We start from the raw sequence: 14,312 nt of genomic DNA on the forward strand, positions 1-14,312 counted from the left end.
AGGTAGGTAGACAGAAATGAAGTCCAAAAGTTGCTTTGCTTTTTTGTTTTGCGTTGTTAAGCAGGTAAAATAGGAGACATCATTGTTGAATGATAATGATTAATTCAACGATGTAATGTTGATTATTATCGCCATTATTTTTCTGACTAAATTTCTCAGAGTTGTGCCATAGTTAGCCTTAATATGCAGATGTTTGTTGCAGAAGAAAACGCGTCAGCGTTACACGTCTCTAACCTGTGCTGCACTCCAGTTGGACACATTGGCCATTTCTGGGTCTGTATCCCGAGCTGCACTGGACGCAGCGGTCTGCTGCAGTACAAACGACGCATTCTGCAGGACACGGCTCACAACACTTCCTTGCAGAGGAGAAGAAGCCCTCAGGACAGGCTTCCAGACACCGATTCTGAAACAGGTACCTGGGTACACCCACCCTGTCTGGGTTGAAACGAAAAATAAAAAAAAGAGATGAGGGTTTCCATGGGAAGAAGAAGCTGATGCAAAACACAGGCATGCAGACAGACACAGACTCACAGACGGAGGTTTAAGAGTAATTTAGGTTTTAGGAAGCCACTGTCTTAAATGTGGAGCGTCATTCAAGAATGTGCAGTCTCATCTGTCAAACAGAGATCTTCATTACTCTTAAATATTTTCATAATTTGCTACCCCACAACCACAAATATGGATAGTTGTTTTTTTTTGTAGACCAGAGGTCTAAATAGGCCATTTTTGCCTTCAATGACATTTACTCAGAACCACAATTGTTACATGACTTTATGGGGAAAAAAAAACAAATATAAACATCAACTACAAAATCTTTCTTGTAAGTTTCAAAGCATCACAGCTTTATTTCTATTTTTACAGGTTTAAAAAATTATTAAGAAAATAACAAAACTTCTGTGGGATGTTGAAATTTGTGGAAAATGATGAAGAAAAAAAAAAATACTTAGTTGCCCACAGACCCCCCCCCCACACACACACACACACGCACACAAAGAATGTTTTGGAAATTCAACGCAATTATTACATAACAAAAGAGGAAAATTTGCATTTGCTACATTTATTTTCATAAACATTAATAGGCAACATTGTGGATGGCCCAAAGAGCCACTTGCAGCTCTGGTGTCTCAGGTTGCAGAGCCCTGTGGCAAACCAACATGAAGAATAACATCATTGTTTACATTATCCTCCTTTTCCATCGGAACATTAGAATCTGCACAGACCATTTGTCATAAAACTGAAGTTTTCAAGTTGTATATTTGAATTTATAGGTACAGTCTCCATAACATCGTTATCTTCATGTGTGTTTGTTTGTGTGCTTCCATTTGACTGTTACCTCGCTGCTGGTACACCTGAGTTTTCCCACTGAGGGTCAATAAAAGACAATTATATTCTATTCTATTCTTCAACAGCAGTAGGGAACTTAGGTAGGGCAGACAGGAAAATGTTTGCTGCTAAATAGCAATCGTTAAAGAAAACTCCATGGAGACAGCAAAATATTTACAGTGCAGTTTCTAGTTAAATCTTGTGTTAAAAACAATGAATAAACTTTACATGTGTTACTTCAATTTTATGTCCAGAAAGTTTTTTGCAGTTTCTTTTACCGTCATGCTCCCTCATTTAAAAGTGACAGCAGGGATCTAAAGCATCACTATCACAGGTCAGTATCAGAAAACCTCCTCCGTATCTTGCTCATACCTTGAGTGTTCGTGTGCATGCGTGTGTGTGCGTGTGTGTCTCTGAGATAAGAGAGGCTGTTTTGAGAAAGAAGCCGGGTGAGACAGATAGAAGGTCTGTTCCTGCTGTTATTGTTATGTCTCATTGAGCCTCAGACAGACTTGCAATTAAACGGAACCACATTTTCAAACATAGGCTGACAAATTTTTCGGCTAATTGAAAGGGTGTGTGACGAGAAAATCTGGTGTTAATTCTTTTCTTGGACATCTGGTACCTCAAAGTGTGTGTAGGTGCGTAACAGTATCTCCCCAGCGTAAACACCCTCATTCTGACAGCCATAATACCGTCTGCAACAGTGTGATAAACACAGTTGCTCCTGCCACCATCAGACTAATATTTCTTCAGCTGCAGTCTGTTAATGACCTCTGAGATCTATATTAATATGAGGGGAAAAAAGGAGCGAGGATTAGCTGCTCAGAATCAGAGGATGACAGCACTTAACACCGGGGTGGGTTTCATATTGAGGAGCGAGGAAGAAGATAAATGGACGCCGTTGCAGCGAAGACATCAGGGTGGATCATACAAAGACTGATTCTCCCTTTCTAAAACACATCTATCAACAGCAACATTATAACTTAATTAGATCCATTTACTTTCAGAAGATTAATTGGGGATGTCTGACACAAATGAGCCTTAGCTTGGTCTAAAAGCACATTAGCTCCAGTCAGCAGTCAGAGCTGCAGAGCCTTGAGAACAATTTCAGAGCCCTTGAGTTTTTCACATTTTCTCAGGTTAAATCTACAAACGTCTGTGGATGTTATTGCAATCTTAGGTGAAAAACAAAGTAGAGTAGTAGATAGATAGGAAGTGGTGGAAAATCATGCAAGCTTTTATATTTTTCACGTACTCTCATCATTATTTAGATCTGGGCCATTCTAATGCGTGAATATGCTTTGAGCCGAACCATTTCGCTGCAGCTCTGGATGTTCTTAGGGTGATTTTCTTGCTGAAAGGTGAATTTCTCAAGCCTTTCGTAAGCCTCAGAGGTTTTCATCCAGGAGTTCCCGATCTGTCTTCCCGTTAAGAGCTTCCATATCCCTGCTGAAGAAAAGCTTCCTCCGCAGCTCCCCAAGCACAACGAGCTTCTCTGATTCCTCTCTGATTTTATATTTCCTAATGCAGCATGTCAATTTGTGTTGATAGGTTTGGTTAGGCTTGTAGTTCCATCAAACTTTTCCATTTCAGACGATAGATTGATCAATACTCTGCAGATGTGCAAAAGCCCTTACTGACATGTCTGCTGTGTTCCCTGATTTTCAAGAAGAAACAGTTTTGTATTTGGGTATTTAAAGTGATGGGGGTCAGACTTTGAAGATTTTTTTTATTTTTTTCTGTAAAGCCTCTTTAATACAATGTGTTATTTTTCATTTCTTTCCAGTTGTGTATTACTTTGTATTGGGTATATCCCACAAAACCTCCATGAAATACATTGAAGTTTGTGGTCACAAGTGGGAAAGTGGTATGAAAATGTTTTGTGAGGTTTAGTCACAACTCCATATGTTCAGAGTCTACAATCACAGGCTACAATCACATTGAGAAATTTTCACCTAGCAACTAATAAATACCAAAGCTAAATCAATACCCTGTGAAACACTTGCTAGTCAATACACCTACTCTATAGAGTTACTATAATTAACTATAGTAACTATAATTACTATAGTAATCATCTTCCTCAATGATTTCTAAAACATTTCAGAGATCAATAATTAACTCAAACAGAGGAAGGGGTGATACTTTTATAACTTCCTGTTTGTAGCTAGCTGTGCTAATGCTCGCTTGTGACACAGAAACACCTGGGGACTCATTTTTACTTGCAGCTGATATTCCTGTTCTCCGCTGTAGCAGTGACACAGAACATCAGGCTCGGTATCTGCAGCTTTGGAAACAAAAACCACCAAAAACCGCTGCTTCCAGTGTAAATACACTTCTGTGCCGCTACAAGCCTGTTAAATTAACACACGTTCAACTAGCAGAGATAATCGGGGGGGGGGGGGGGGTAAGAAAATATTTTTACTTTGGCACCTGCAAATATATATATATTTTCTATTTTCATCACAAGGAAACAAAACAGAACAATTTGAATGTATTCATCTCTGTGGGAGCGTATACCTGTGTCACAGCTGGTGCAGCTATCTGGACCATCAGCAGTGCACGTCTTGCAGGTGTGATGACAGGGAAGACACCGCTTCCCCAGGACATAGCGCCCCTCCTGGCAGCCGATGACACAACGGCCGTCTTCAAAGAGCCTGCATGGACGTATGAAGCAGAGCTACAGCTGAAGCATAAACACACTGTGCATTAAGAAGCTGGATTTATCCTTGGAAATGAGCAGAATTTCACATAATCTGAACCCACCCATCTGTGAATTCACGTCTGATTTATAAAAGCATCAACTCTGTTTTCGAACCACGGTGCAGTGGTTGGATTGCATTGCGATGTTTGCAGCACCACTTCAGCGGTGTTAGCTTACATCTTTTTAAATGAACAGTGCAGATGGAAAATGTTCCACGTTTTGTTTTGCTTCAGGTTTGTCTCAGCATGGATCCAGTCGTTTTTTATTCCTTCATTAATTTACACACAGCAGTGCGAAGGGACTCGCAAAAAGTAGTTTTAATAGAGTGTTTTGTAACACTTTTTGTACATAGAATATGCCTCTTTACATAATTATTGAAGAACTTCTCTTTGTACTTGGCTGAAGAGTGTTTGGCAGCCTGGAGGTTTCTTGGGAAAGATACCACAAGCTTGGCATACCTTTGTCTTGGAGGTTTTTCTGTTTCTTTTTGGCAGAATCAATCCTGAGTGAATTTTAGCTCTCTCTGGAGAAGCTCCGCTGGGTTCAGATCCAAACTCTGGCTGGCTGAGTCCAAGAACTTAAACAGCTTTTGTGTGTGTGTGTGTGTGTGTGTGTGTGTGTGTGTGTGTGTGTGTGTGTGTGTGTGTGTGCGTGTGTGTGTGTGTGTGAGAGAGAGAGAGACAGAGAGGCCATTCCTTTGTTTTCTTGGCTGTGTGCTTTTGTTATTGTCTCCTTGAAACTTAAGCCTCAGTTCCAGATTAAAGTCCAGATCATTGTAGGAATATATTCAGTTAGCTCTATATTTTCATGCATCTTTCTACTCTTTCCTGACCAAACTTTCCTGCAAAATAAAGCTGCAATAATTATGTTCAGCTGGAAGGATGGTACAGAGGTAACACACTGAGCCAGGTTTGATTCTTAATTGATCCTAATGGCGAGAGAGTCATTTGAGTGCCCTTTTGGCAATTTAACAGAGGACTTTAATAAGCCTTTTAGAAACAATTAGCTTCTCCTCGCCTCCACACCTTCGATGTTTAGTGAAGTGCTGCACCGGTAACTTGGTTTCTAAGTTTGTCAACACAAAGTAACATTGGATGTGGATTTCTACTATCCTGTTCAAAATTTGTCCTGCTAGCTTCCTGTTTTGGAGTTGGAAATGCAATATTTAATCATCTACAAAGCTGAATCTTATAATAAACGTGTACCAAAAAGTGCGAGTGAAATTCTAACAGAAAAGCATAAGTTTTAATTCAGCAGCACATTTATGCAACCACATTATTTAAATCTTGTGATTTCTCCCTCTAGAAGATGCAAGTTTTATCTTTTTAGTTGAGTTGTACTGTTTCAAGGTTATAATAAAGGTGAAAAATGTTTTGCAATTATTTCTCTTGGCATCACTGTTTTACACTACAACAATTTGACATTTTAACGTGTGCAGATTTTTTTTTATATCCACTGAGGTTCATAGTTAAGATCAAATCATAGAAACTATTAACTTTGATAATCATCTTAACATATTTAGCCTTACTATCACCTCTTTTAAAACTGATATGGGAAAACAGCAAATGTGTGAAACAACAAAAAGTCTGAAAACATGCACTCTGTGACGTTTCCTTGTGAAAGGTTTTAACCTTGTATCTGGGCAGACGGTGCAGGCTTCGCTTTCCGGACCCGTGCACTGCTGACAGGAAGCGTCACAAAGATGGCACATTCCCTGCTTACTCATGTACTCCCCTGCAGACAGAGAGCCACAAAAAAATAAAACAGCTTCATTATAAACCCGCTACACAATAATCATTCAACCCATTTCAGTTCAATTTAAAATCATCCTGTTGATTCTTAAGGGAAATAAATTTGCTGTAACTCATATTATTGAAGTTCCTTCAAAGAATTGTAGTGGATGCTGACAGATGGAGGCAGGAAGGATCGCCTGTAGCAGTCTGTATCGCAGCAGATCTGGAGGAGTCTCAGACTGAAGACACTGCTGACGTGTCGCGGTCTGATGAAGAGGATGCTCAGGGTTGTCCATAATGTTCTTCATTTTACAAAGAATCCTTCTTCGCACAATAATCCAAAATAGAACCAGCCTTCTTTATCACATTGTTTAGTCATTTTTAAGTCACTAGCCGATGCTGCGACCCAAACAGATGATGGCAGAAGAAACCACGCAAAGTCAGCAAGACTTTCAGCGTCTTGCTGACTTTCAGTGTCTTGCTGCAAAAATATTTTTAAAAAGTCACTCAGATATGTTGTTCACTTCTGCAGCAAAAGAAAACACAGTAAAGCCCTGGATATTTTGGGTTTGGTTATTCCAGGCTTGAAGTCAGAGGTAAATGCAGATAATTTAGATTTCACTGATTAAAGATTATTTGCATTATAAGAACAAAGTTCAAACAACTTCCTAACCAATTACATTTTTTATGACGCTATAGATATTTAAAAGTTTTAGAGTTTAACGGTTCTGTGTTTATTACCCATGATTGGAGACATTTCCACCTTTCAGCAGCAAAAGCAGTTGGAGTAATAAACACCACCCAGAAATGTCCAAATTAAAACTGCAGAGGAAAGTTTAATGGACTAATATCGTCCCAATTTCGAGTTGTACAAACTTCAAAATAATGAAAGTTTGAAACAAATAAACTGTGATCGACCTAAGTAAGCAATTCTAAGAAGACCCTTTGACAACAAAAAGATATTGCAGTCACACATCTCTCAAAAACAGGAAGTGATTATCGTCTATTGCTAGTAAATTATCTGGGTCTGCAGTGACAGATGGACTTTTGTTGGTCATAAAACACTGACTTTTTTCTTTATTAAAAATATAAACCTTTTTGGTAATGCCAAAAAGATGTGTGGCCACTTATTGGTGACACAATAAAGGAGGAAACGATACATTTTATTACAAAGGTAATCTATAAAGGAAAAATGCTATTGGGATTTTTTTTGCCAGTTTATATTCACTCAAAATGATTCTTTGGAACGTCTTAACACTCATTGTTTCTCTATGTTTGAGACAAATAAAAGAAGAAAGCAGTTGTATATCAATCTTAACATCCTTTCCAAACACTACGTGTCCAGCATTAGATTTAAATGACTTAGTAGAATCAAATCACAAGTTGTTTAGCAAACTACCTCTTTTCATAATTACAAAATTTGGGTGACAAACTGTGCCCGCAAAATAAAGTTTTAAGTGCTACATTTCTGCAGTAAATTTTACTTTCCTAGGTGAAGAAGTGACTGATGTGAAGTCAGAATTGGATCAGAACCTGCCTCTATTTGGATTCTATCAGGTCACAAATGACAGCTTAGTAAATGACAGGCACACTTGGTGCTTTAATGTTCTACCGTAGGGTGCCAGTATAGTAGATACCTACGCTACATTTCTCCTTACTTCCTCCTTAATTTTAAATGCAAAGTTTTTAATTCTTAATTTCAGTTTCAGACTCTGTTATCACTACTCTACCCCTGACATTAACGACTGAGTTTGATATTCAAAACCTGACATTTTTAGTCAACTTTCATCTAAATTCACAGCTCTTCTGCGCTCATTTTTTATTTTGTGCCATTCATGTATTTTTTCAATGTTGCTATAAAAAGGAATATACTGCTGTAAGTTAGGAACCTAAACAAAAACAAAAAAACTTAAATGTGAAAGTTATGACCTTTATATTAATTTTTGTAACCAAGCAGCAAAAACATCATCACTTAGAGACCAGCTTTGTTTTAGCTTTAGGCTCATAACTCCATGGTTAAAAATGCTGAACTCGTGCGTGGGTTTCAGAAGTGCAGGGAATTGAGTTGTGCTTGCCGGAAACCTCTGCGACTGGCAGAGTAATCAATGAATCATCGCATCAAAAACATTATCACAATTACCATGGCCCTCTGGGTGGGTATGCAATTATGATTCCACAAAGGGCATAATTGCACATCCACAATTGTTATAACTTATCGTGTAAGTTATTACACGATAATTCTACCTAAACAATGTTTGAAAATGTCCCCCAAGACAAGAATAAGAGAACAAACTTCTGAAAATTCATATAAATTGTCTTATACTGCTGGCAGTTGAACTAGAAGTTTTCACAAATCCATTAACCTTACAAAAAAAGAAAAAAGAAAAGAAATGGCACATAAACATCGTCTCCCCTCACTTTGCTGTTAAACAAAGGTGGCAAACGCTGGTTCAAGCATAACGATGGAGCAGGATGTTTGTGTAAGAGTAGAAAGCGAGAACATCCTTCTCCGCAGCGGTGAGGTTTGTCTGTGCTCTCCGGCTTTTGGTGAAAAGCTCAATTGTTCCTCTGGAAAACAAAGGAGATTCTTTGTGTACAAACACAACAGGCAGCGGCTTCCTATTCAGCATAGCTCTGCTGAAACCATTCAAAAGCCCCCCCCCCCACAGAACTCCCCCCAATCACCACCCGAATGAACGCCGTCACTCTTCCTCACCCCCACCCCCACAGACAAACAAACAGAGAGCCAAGTTCTCAGGGGACGGAGGGCCACACTGCTCTACTCAGCAGAAATCTTCCTGGAGTGCCATCGAGGAAGACAACAGAGGGGGGCGACACTCAGGGTGGTGAAACTTATGTCCTCTGTTGTGGACGCTCAAGTCTGAGCTTGTAAGGGCAGCAACAAGTTGTTGTTGTTGTGAAACAACGCTGACATCGTCTAGCTCTGCAACTCTTCTACATCGTCTCACACTCGGTCCAAGGAAGCAGAAAAAACACAACTTGACTAGATCCTCCAGCAGATGCATTTAGATTTTGGAGATCTTGAACAATGTACAAATACTTTAGTGTTCAGATAAATCTCCAGAGTAACTACAACATAGAGAATCTTGCGAAAGCATTAAACATTTGCCATTATGGGATGTTCTGATAACCAAGGCTACTTCTAAAGTGGAAAGAAATATGAGTTTCAGATCTATATTTTTTTTTTTTACAAATTCAACTAGGAAAAACTGATGTATCTGTATCCAGCTCTCTTTATAGAACCACTTTTCAATGCAGTTATCACTGCAGATTTTGTGGCACGGTGTGGAAACAATCATGTCGTCTTCAATGAGAACAAAACAAAGGAGATGATTGCAGGTTTCTAGAGAAACAGGGTTAGATCAAACTCTATTCCCATCATGGGAGAAGAAGTGGAGGTGGCTGAGGAAAATAAATACCTCAGTCCTCATCTGGACAGCAGACGGAAAGGACAGAGCAGGATTTACTTCAGGAGGAAGCTAAGATCCTTCAAGGTCTTAACACATCGCCACACTTTTTAGATCTACAGCCATGAGGAATTTTGAAAGCCGTGTGTCATTTTTACCACTTCGCAATTATGTACCATTAAGTGTTTTAAAAATCCTAATAAAGTGGATTGCAATTTGTGGCTGTAATTGCCACAAAAAGAGAGTTGAAGGGGTAATATTATCTTTATAAGGCAGTTAGTGTATTTCACACAATGTCCCAGTCTTGTTGCTCTAGACCTAACATTAAAATCATATTAATACCATTACTCGTCTATTTAGGAGGTTTAAAATCATTTAGGGATTTTATATTCTTATACCCATTATAATTACTGTACTGACATGGCTTGTTTTTGAGCAAACATTTAGGAATCAGCAGTAAGGGGAAATCTGTTTACTACGCATCAAATCCACTAGATCCCAGTAGATCAATGTGTATAATTATATGTAACAATTCCCGGAGGATCCGCTGTCAGAAACTACAGTTTTCTGAAACAAGTTTGATGTGATTAAAGATGCCAGACATGTCACATTCCCAGTGCAACTTTTATCAATAAAATTCATAAACAATTTATTTCCACTTTTATCAAGACTAAACATTCGATGTTACTGTTGTATTTGGTGAGGATTAGACGTAATGACCACATTTGGAGGAAAGAGAGGCAGATTTTTGCATCCAAACTTTAAAGTAAGAGGGGGTGTCCAAAAAAGCTGGCATGATGAGCCAAAAACGTGGAAACATTGGAGCAACATCGCGATTTATCAGCCAAGAAGGTAGAGATTGGGCAGAAATGAGCCTTCCAAATGGATAAAGACCACTAGCGTATAAATGCGTTTATTATAAAGTGGCTTAAGGATAAGAAAGTCAATGTTTTGGAAAGGCTGTCACAAAGCAATGAGAAGCTGTGGGCAGATTTGAAAAGGTGCATGAGAGTAAGATGAGTTACATCATTTCTGTCAGGAGGAATGGAGCAGACGTCCAGTGAGGAAGAAAAACCAAAAAGCTTAGAATCAAGTCAAGTTCAAAGAGAAAAACCACCAAATACTGAGAAAATGTATGTAAACCTCTACATTTAAATGAATAAAAACCACTGTCAGATAGTGAAAAAAGTGTTTGAGTTTTTATGTCGCGTATATTAAATATCAGGTTTATACTGCATCTCCTCCAAAACACTGAGCCGCAAGAATGTGGAACTTTTATTAAATCAGCTCGACTGGCGAAAACGTATCACTTTTTAAAATGTAGCTCAGTGTAGAGCAAAAGCAGATTTCAAGATCTTTCTTTTAAAAAGAAAAGAAAATAATTCACGATGCTAATACAGTAATAATTTCATGGTTAAAAAAAAGTGAATAAAAGAAAACCGAGAAGACAACAGAACCGTAAACAGATTAAACATTTTAATAAGAACACTTAAGTAAAGGTAATAAAAAAAGATTTTCAAAACTAGGACTTTGAGTAACATTAATAATGCATTGTCACAATTATGTCACAAGTACACAATAAAAACAACTTTTATACGAGGGGCTGTGTATGTGTGTGTGTGTAACTACTATCACACACACACGCAATCAAAAGTCATCTTAAACAATGACTAAGATTAAGCTTCTTTTAACAGGGACTTTCTTTATTACAAATCACCAACAACCATTACCAGTCCACAGTACAACAATTCATCTAATACTGTAAATGCTTCAGGCTGCAGGCATCAACACCCACTAAAAAGTACCATTCAGAGAGGGTTTTTTTTCCCTTTTAGGTTTATTTGCGTTTTGTTTTTGTTTTTTTTATTCTTATTTAACGTTAAAAGCCAGCATTTCTGGAATAATTTAGGAGCTCCAGCAGGTAAAGCTCAAAGACAGACAGGAGGGGAGCGCAGCTCTCTGACGTCTACTGGGCTCGTCGCCAAAACTTTGTTTTCTTTCAATTATGTGAATTTTTGACACCGTTTTGAGTTCTGACACAGACAGCTTCCTTTTAGAGAAAAATAAAGAAAATCAAATGTGTGACTATATATATACCTTTAGCTTAACAAAACAACTCAACGTGTCTAAAATTGAGAAAATAAGGACAGAAATGTGAGACGGCCGTTTCCCGTCCAACTGCCTCTCAGTGAGCTTTATCTGCAGATACAAACAGCATTAAATGAATATATTATAGCAAAATTGTCAGAGAACCTCAGTTCATGTGCATTGTCTTTATTGTAACAGAATAAAGAGAGCAGAAACTTCTAAAACTATTTTATTTGAGAACAGTAACATATAGGGATGCACCGATACAGATACAATATCATTACTGGACAATAGTTCCCTTAAGCTGTGTCATACAGGGCATGTGGAAAAAAAGGTAACCAACATTTCAATGAATTTCAGACCCCAGTAACAAGTCTGACAGATATTGCAGTTATCTCATCCGACAAAGTAAAGGAAGAAAGCTTTGAAGTGTGAAGTCACTGCAGCGGATAAACTCGGTCCTCAGTTTTTGGGCCATGAATCTTCGTCACACGTGTGAAAACGTGGCATCGGTACATCCCTAGTACCGCAAATTCATTATAACTTACTGCGGAGCTCCCCTCCCTGCAGAACGATCTGGAAAGAATGACTATCGACTCTTGAATGAATCAATGCCGTCTGGGCTTACATCAAGAATTAATGGCAATCTCCTGGACACCGCAATAAAGATAAACACACCCCACATACACACTACTCAGAGGGGGGAGGTGGATATTTTGAAGTAAATGAAAGAGTCGGTTCTGCTCAGTACTGTGCATCAGTCTTGGCGTACGCCGAAGTCTGTAACTTCAAGTAGTGGCTGATTAACGTGTCTGCGCTCATGCTTAAAGGTGCGTGTGTGTGGCGTGGATATACATATATAAATATAGATATTTATGTATTTATATATGTATATATAAATGTGCATCAATGTACTGCGTGTGAGGTACGTACTAAAGTGTGAATTTGTCTTCTCTTCCCTCAAGCAGCCAGAATCAGCCCAGACACGCATTATTTTCACATTATGAGCTACGTGGGTTTTTTTTTTTTTTTTTTTTAAATCTTCGCCTCTTTGACGTATATTTACAGGCAGAAAACCATGGCATTTCCTACTGTATGCTCACTTTCTCCATCTGTTGGTCATTAGCACTGGAGGGAGATGAGAAAGAGGGGCCAAAACAAAAAATGCACACAGACGTATTGAGAGATTTGCAGGCCGAGAGGCTCCTGTTTTTAACTATGCTCTGTACACTGGCAACAAATACAAAGAAGGTTCAATTATTTTGGCATCAATGCTTTGGTCACAAAATACCAACACCTTTATTTTCTTTTTGTTTGTTTGCTTCTTTTTTTTTCCTGTTGTTGTTTTCAATAGCTCATTTTTCTTGAAGTAAGTCCCAGTCGTTTCACACCCTGACCACGTGTTTGTCCCAGTACTGAAAAAAGGTAGGTTTGTTGTAGTCCCGTCATCGCACCTCCGATGCGTCCTTTAAAGAGGCACAGATTTTCTTATAAATTATGTGACTGTGAATGCTCAGGCAGGTAGAGGGAGGAGGGGGGTTAGAGGAGAAGAGGGTTGGCCCCCGCTCCCCGCCCCCCGACCCCTCCGTGCGCTCCCTCTGGCGCCCGGTGGCAGCGTCCCGTCACCCCTTTTGCGAGCACGTTCTGCAGCACAGCTGCTGCAGCACTCTCCTCTGGCAGAGATTGTTCTTTTTAACGAGCACGCAGAAACCGCCTTCCGCCCAAGATTCTTCATTTGCTTTCCACAGACCAGGAAGAGGAGATGCAGCAGGAGGGACAGGGGGGGAGAAGGGGGCGAAACATTACAGAGAAACACACACACACACAAGGAAGAACCATTAAAAAACGACAAGCAGAGTTGCAATGATTGGTCAGGAGAAGGTTCAGGTGACAGGAAGAAGGTTTTTTTTTTTTTTTTTTGATCCAATCACAGGGATGTTCATCGAGGTGGAAACGGATTGTGGTCCAGCGGAGTGATGTCAGGAGATCAGAAAATGGATTTGGGGGAAAGAACAGAGAGAGAAAAAGGGGGGAAAAAAGTGTCACACAATTAGTAAAATAATGACCCCCCCCCCCCAAAAGAAAATATTTATTTCATTTTTGCCAAACTAGAAAACTTATAGTGAACCCTCCATCTGTACACAAGCATTCTAATTTTAAAGCTGCAGATAAACCATCCACAAAATGAGACTTTTTGCTTTACAAAGGCAGGGTGAGGGTGCACTTTAAGTAACACAGATCATCATCAACATAAAGGTGACGCAGCAAAGCCACATTTCAGAGCTTTATTTCATCACACGGATGTGTTTTCAGATCAACTAGAACATTCCTGCCTAAGCAGAAAATCGCAAATTGCAGTCAAAGCATCATCAGACTGAGAGGTCAGTGAGTTAGTCAAAACTATTTATGTCTAAAGAATCATAGACACAACATGCAGAGCTTTAAGGGAAAAGAGAGCATACAGTGCAGAGAGGAGAAAAAGAAACTGAATGTCCAACAAAAAAGATGAATGCGGGAAAACAGACGCTATGAAGCAGACTTCAGGTCAGTGCAGAGAGAAACTTGGAAAAAGTGCTTTTTTTGTTGCTTTTTTGTTTTAGAGATGGAGATCTTGTCAGTGAGGTATTTCCAGAGAAATGATATGTTATGGGCATAAACTGTTAAAAAGCAACACATATGCCAGAGCATGAAAGCAAAGACAGACTGGCTGCTTGCTTTGGAGCTACAGCAGTGAGCGGGTTAGCAAAGATGTTAGCAAAAACCTCAAAATGTTATCAAAGGGCCGCAAGTTTTGCCGTGCATTGCAAAACTATTGTTCATTTATTCTCCTGTTGAAACTGGATTTTAGTTTATTTGGTCATCTAAAATTGATCCAACATTTTATTTCCCATTTCTAGAACAACCTCATTTCTATACTAAATACTTGTATAATGAAAATCTAACGTATGAATTTCGCTAATCATTTGCATGTTACAGCTAATAGTGAAAATGCACACACACACACACACGCACGCACGCACGCACGCACGCACGCAC

At 39.1% G+C, this 14,312-nt stretch overlaps 1 protein-coding gene across 5 annotated transcripts in view; it reads right to left on the minus strand.

The window, feature by feature from the left end:
* The window catches only part of pcsk5b (proprotein convertase subtilisin/kexin type 5b), a 95,962-nt gene that overhangs the window by 14,557 nt on the left and 67,093 nt on the right, over positions 1 to 14,312 (minus strand). For 2 of the 5 annotated variants that reach the window (XM_008418533.2, XM_008418534.2), the window contains exons 21-23: positions 5,659 to 5,761; positions 3,844 to 3,980; positions 235 to 435 (exon numbers count right to left, since the gene is read on the minus strand). In XM_008418533.2, the coding sequence (XP_008416755.1) occupies positions 235 to 435; positions 3,844 to 3,980; positions 5,659 to 5,761 (441 nt within the window). Of the gene's footprint in view, positions 1 to 234; positions 436 to 3,843; positions 3,981 to 5,658; positions 5,762 to 10,641; positions 13,015 to 14,312 lie in introns of those variants that run through there. The other 3 variants (XM_008418535.2, XM_017306825.1, XM_017306826.1) reach the window with 2 other exon arrangements.

Source organism: Poecilia reticulata, linkage group LG9, assembly GCF_000633615.1.
Source record: "Poecilia reticulata strain Guanapo linkage group LG9, Guppy_female_1.0+MT, whole genome shotgun sequence".
In the NCBI taxonomy this organism is placed as follows: Eukaryota; Metazoa; Chordata; class Actinopteri; order Cyprinodontiformes; family Poeciliidae; genus Poecilia; species Poecilia reticulata.